The sequence below is a fragment of the Chiloscyllium plagiosum genome, chromosome 10 (assembly GCF_004010195.1).
Source record: "Chiloscyllium plagiosum isolate BGI_BamShark_2017 chromosome 10, ASM401019v2, whole genome shotgun sequence".
Taxonomy (NCBI): Eukaryota; Metazoa; Chordata; class Chondrichthyes; order Orectolobiformes; family Hemiscylliidae; genus Chiloscyllium; species Chiloscyllium plagiosum.
In genome coordinates, this window is record NC_057719.1 from 38,476,473 (window position 1) to 38,482,595 (window position 6,123).

General features: G+C 37.9%; 1 protein-coding gene across 4 annotated transcripts in view; it reads right to left on the bottom strand.

The window, feature by feature from the left end:
- cdc42bpb (CDC42 binding protein kinase beta (DMPK-like)) overlaps window positions 1-6,123 on the bottom strand; it is a 208,127-nt gene that overhangs the window by 30,126 nt on the left and 171,878 nt on the right. For all 4 annotated transcript variants that reach the window (XM_043697467.1, XM_043697466.1, XM_043697465.1 and 1 more), the window contains 4 exons: window positions 2,431-2,505; window positions 1,476-1,581; window positions 1,065-1,201; window positions 303-442 (listed from right to left, as the gene is read on the bottom strand). In XM_043697467.1, the coding sequence (XP_043553402.1) occupies window positions 303-442; window positions 1,065-1,201; window positions 1,476-1,581; window positions 2,431-2,505 (458 nt within the window). The remainder of the gene's footprint in view (window positions 1-302; window positions 443-1,064; window positions 1,202-1,475; window positions 1,582-2,430; window positions 2,506-6,123) is intronic.

A 6,123-nucleotide genomic window follows, 5' to 3' on the forward strand; every position in this document is an offset into this window, starting at 1 on the left:
GTCCCCCCTCCCTACCTTTTATCTTAGCCTGCTGGACACACTTTCCTCATTCCTGAAGAAGGGCTCATGCCCGAAACGTCGATTCTCCTGCCCCTTGGATGCTGCCTGACCTGCTGCGCTTTTCCAGCAACACATTTTCAGCTACATAACTATTAAGCAACCACACACAAATTACTGCTTTGATAATACTTGAATGCAGCTTACATAGAATTTCTTTTGATCAAATGAAGGGAGGAATTAAAATACTAATATTATGCATTTTATCAATTATTTAACTATTTGCACTAAATCTGAAAACTTACCTCAAATCCAGTACCAGGCTAGCAACAACTCCAGGCTGCATAGATTTGCCTTCAGCTACATCATATAGAAAAAGCTTACAATCACAAACCACCGCATATGCTCGTTGCCAGCCTTTCTTCACTCCTGTGGGTTTGGGAACCTTGAGAAAACAAATAAAATTAATAAGTAAATGGAACTGAAGATTGTTTAGTCATCATCAAATTTCAATAACCCTGGCACAAGGCCCTTTCTCAATTTTACTTTTTACACAATTAAGTGTGCTTCCTAATGCTGTTTTTTTTATTTTTCTTTTCTTTCTGCTCTACTATTCAGGTTCAAAAAGCTGCATTTTTCAAAATACTCAATATTACTGTTCCAGAATGAATTTGTCCCAAACCACTTCAATATCAGATCAAACCAGAATAGTTACAGTGGGGATTGCAACACTGATTGGTTTTCTTTCACACCAGTAGTCAAGTATATGATGGAAACTATGATATAATGGTTGAATAATGTATAATATTTGAATTTTTACCTGCAGACGACTAGGAGCTAGCAGCACTGCATGTATAGTGCATGTACAATTTACAGAGTAAATTAAGATGGATCATCTCTTCAAATTGGCAACAATATATAAACAGTGCAATAACTATCTATTTAAACTCTTGCCACTTTCAGTGCATTAATGTGCTAAAACTAAACATACACTAAACAAGCATGTGTAACAATCTGTGGAACAGTGGTCATAAATTTAACATTTTATCCAAAGATTATTTCAATACCTTTACGTAGCCTTTGTAAGCTGTGCCAATACCCCTCTGAACATCAATTCCAAGTGGCCTCTTTGCTTGCTCAGATGGAAGAGGGCAGACTTGGGGGGCACTGTCTTTGCACAAGACATGGCATATAAACGAGCATACTACGGAATAAGAAAAATTATTTTGATGGAGACATAATAACAAACACATTAGATTTTAGTGAAACACTAATAACATTTCAAATCTAAACTGATATTTAGATATTGTAAAATAACTGCACAATTTTCCACAGAACTATTTTACTAACATTTTGTTGCCATTAAAAACACAGGTGCAAAATTAATTTTACAACTTTACATAGTTTTACCTCATATCAAACATTGAATTCCAAGAATGTCAAAGTATTAGAATAGATAATATTGATGTATCACTCACCATCGCAGGCATATCCCTGTCGTACTAAACCCACCATGAGAGATGTACAATGGCTACACTGTGTAGGGCTTGAGAAATTTCTGATACTGACCTGATGGGCTTTAGGCTGAGGAATTCAAGAGAAAAGTACAAAGGGGGACATGATAAGCTGACATAGCTGTTCTTTATAATAAAAACACACTACTTTTTTTTTATTATTCATTCACAGAATGGAGGGCTGCTAGCTATGCCAGCATTTACTGTCCATCCCTAATTGCCTAAAGGGCAATTAAGAATCAACCACACTGCTGTGGGTCAGAATCAGATCTTTATTGAAGTAGCTCTTATGGTATAGTGCTAGTGTGGCACCTGAGTTCAAGTTCTACCTACTCCAGAAGTGTGTAATAACATTGAACATGCATCTTTATGTGAAATTATTCAATTAAATAGTTGAATTTTCAGGTTGAGTTGGTGCTCCACGATCAAGTTCCTTTCTGGGACTTGGAAGGCCAAAAGAAGGTACACTCAATGTGATCAAACAAGTTGAAGATGAATTTACAAATCCTTTCAACCAAGTCAATGGTGGATAGCAAGAATGGGACACACATTTGGTCATCCATGTGATGTAAAATAATTGGATAATTACCATCACTATCTAGAGCTCCAGGCTACAATGTACATGTGCAATGTGTGTTGTCACAATAACTTCAACTCCGTGGGGTTGAAGGGGCAGTTGGCTTAATAGCAACTTGGAACAGATTGGTGCCTAACTGGGTTCAATTCTCATCCAGACTAGGTGGATTTGGCACCTGCCTCCTTGACCATGTTGGAGGTTGTGGTTTAAACCTGCATTTGGGCAGAGATCTTGAGAACTGAATCTTCACTTAAATTTCATCAATATGAACAAATGGGAAATCAATATTGGACTTCTAAATGAACACCTTTACTAACAACTATAAAAATAAACAAAGTATACCTTAGGCAAAGGCGTTGGCTGTACAAATATAGGAGATGTAGCAGCAGGAGCTGTTTGCTGGGGTGTTAGTGGCTCCTGAAATTTATAAAACATCACAAACAATGAGTTTACTACAAGCATTTTCATTTCATCACAAATAATAGAACAAAATCAACTTTTGAGGGGTGATACATTTTTATTGCTAGTCAAATAATGCAAGAGTCTGCATATTATGACCTTATCCTTCCAATGGAAAGTTAGATATGATATCACAAAGTCAGTTCAGGTAGCTTTGAAAATTGCATTTTTGAAGCTGTTAGCCACAGCACATTATAGTACTTATACATAGTGCCAAGGCAATGGAATGTTTAATTCTCAAAGACACTAGAGGTACAACAAAGTCCAATTAATTAGCCTATTTCAATATTCAAATACTCTATTTCTATCCATAATATCAAATGATGTCAGGTTTTAATAAAGGGCAAATTAAAATTTTCATTTGTTACAACGATAACTATTCAATCTCTCTGCTACATGTTACTTAAGTCTTCTAGTAAAAAAAAATCGCATGCCAAAAATGCCTCGACTAGCAATTCATCAAAGACCGTAATTAATGTGAAGTTATTACTCCCACATTGAGCTCTCATCCTGCCTGTTGGTTTCCAGAGATCTTCTAGTGTTAGACAACCTTCTTATAATGGTCACATATCCAAATTTCATGTAGAAACATTCAATAATTCTACTAATATATTAAAAATCTTATGTTTATAATTGTAGTTAATTTTCCAATCAAATTCTGAAGTCCATAATTATAATGAAACTTATTCACGCTGCATTACTTTTACCTACCAGGGGATGCACTGCACGCACAATGAAAACATGACAAGTTTACAATTATAATTCAATCTCATGACTTGAAGAATGGGTAAGGTTGAGGAGGGTCTAGTGGCCTAGAATCTAGAGGAAATAAAAATGCCCTTGACAGTAAGGGCACAGATTGCACCACATCAATTGGTTTCCTTTCCACCATGCTTCAACTACAATCATAACTTCACAGGTTTAGCCGGTAGGAACACTGTCTTGTGTAGAAACATGCTATTTGGTTTAGTTTGATTCCCCAACTGTGATAAGTTAGCCAGTTGGCATTTGGGGTGTCGTGTAGTCAGAAAAGGACAAATACTAACAGGTCCCGTTTACTTCTTGATTATCTTTGACGTATTTATGCTGTTATGTGGGAAGAGTCAGAGCACGGAATCATACCTGTTGGTCCAAGCTGTCCATGTCAAGTTTCCCAAACTAAACTAGTCTCACTTGCTTGCATTTGGCCCATGTCCCTCTAAAACTTTTCTATTCATATACCTATCCAAATGTCTTTTACATGTTGCAACTGTATCCTCATTTGCAATTTCTTCTGACAGTTCATTCCACGTATGAACCAACCTGCGAGAAAAAGTTTCCCTGCAGATCCCTTTTAAATCTTTTTTCTCTCACCTTAAAAGTATGCCCTCTAGTTTTGAACTCCCCCTGTCCAGGGGAAAGACACTTGCCATTCACCTTGTTAATGCCCCTCATGATTTTATAATCTTCTCAGGTCACTCCTCCAGTGAAAAAGGTCCCAGCCTATCCAGCTTTTCCTTAGAAGGATGAAGTCTAAATACAATTTTCTCCATGTTAAGAGTCTGCCAATCAATAGCATAAATGATAAATAAGTGAAACTCCACAGAAGGGAGAAAGTGAGGGGTGCAGATACTGGGGATCAGAGTCTAAGAATGTGGTGCTGGAAAAGCACAGCCAGTCAGGCAGCATCTGAGGGGCAGGAAAATCAACGTTTCAAGCATAAGAAGAAGAAGAGCTTATGCTTGAAACGTCGATTCTCCTGCTCCTCGGATGTTGCCTGACCAGCTGTGCTTTTCCAGCACCACACTCTGACTCGAAACTCCACATAAGGCAACTCAGGACAGAGGGGAAAAAGAAACATAAAAATTGGGGTGAGGAAACGAATAAGAAATTTTGTTGGGGAAATACTATGCTTAATCTATTGGCTTAATAGAATGTAGAAAGTAAAACTCTGACAAAAAGGGTTTCTATCATTTTGCTGAAGAGAGAGGTAAGTTACTGAAGCTTCTTACCCTGCACTCACCAGTACAAAATGCATCTGTATTTATTGAACTTACTAACCTACCAACTCATACAGTCAAGTTCAATTCCAATGTCACCAAAACTATGTTGCTATGAAATCCACCTAGAGGTGTGAACATTTCCATAAGTTTCCATGAAAAACGTGTATTTGAGCCCTAACCTCCTACCCCGTGAAAATTTCCAATACATACTCAAAAGGATGCCAATCTTTGGATCTACACCTGCATGTAGTTATTTGTTTACAGATGTTAATATGATCCATCCTGCACTCAAATGCACTTTTGAGATGCAGCAGTCTAATGTACGCCCTTTCAACATGTTAGTTGAGGATCCACTAATGATGACTCCAACATTGACTCGTACAAATTGACCACTTTTTGAATATTGCATGCAATTCTGGTCTCCCTCCTATTGGAATGATGTTGTGAAACTTGAAAGGGTGCAGAAAAGATTTACAAGGATGTTGCCAGGGTTGGAGGATTTGAGGATTTTAGGGAGAGGCTGAATAAGCTCTGGCTGTTTTCCCTGGAATGTGAGAAGTTGAGGGGTCACCTCAGAGGTTTATAAAATCATGAGGAGCATGGGTAGGATAAATAGACAAGATCTTTTCCCTGGGGTGTGGAAGTCCTGAAGAAGAGGGCATAGGTTTAGTGCGAGAGGGGAAAAAATGTAAGGGTCCTAAGGAGGACCTGTTTCACGCAGAGGGTGTGTGGGTATAGAATGAGCTGCCAGAGGAAGTGATGGAAGCTGGTACAATTATAGCATTTAAAAGGCATGTGGATGGGTATATGAAAAGGAAGAGCTTAGAGGGATTTGGGCAAAGTGCTGGCAAATGGGACTAGATTAGGTTAGGATACCATTGGTATGGACGAGTTGAATCGAAGGGTCTGTTTCTGTGCTGTACATATCTATGACTGTATGACCATTAACTAGTCAGAAACAAAGTGCATCAAAGCCATTCTGCAGGACAATGGCCGAACTACTTTGATCACTGTTTAATACATATTATGCAAACTTCAAATGGGTCAATATTTGCAACTTTTGAACTTCAAAAGTGGTCAATTTAACTCAAATTACACATGAATCTTTAAAGTACCAGAGAGTTTGAACAAGTTAAGCATACCATTTCACATTATTTCTCAAGATGGAAGTGGTAGTTTTGACTAATACATTGGTGCCATCAATCCAAAAACACACACTGCCTACCACACTACTGAGCAACACAGTGTATGAATTTCAGTACCAGTGTGGTGTCAAAAATATAAATGGTCTGAAGCAATAATAGCCGATCAAATCATCAATGCATTTTCTCAGTTGGTCAGAATTGTCAATACTATGGACCATACTCAAGTCAGCCCAAAAGCTTACAAAATCCAAAGCAAAACCTTTACTGTTAAGCGTGATTCTGCAATTGGGTATCACTTGCTGAATGATCCTGAGTGCAGTAATAACTAACTTATAAATAATGTTTGATAATCAGTTGTGCTTATATCATAACCAAAATGTGTGGTGCTGGAAAAGCACAGCCAGTCAGGCAGGATCCCAGGAGCAGGAGAGTTGACGTTTAAAGCTAAA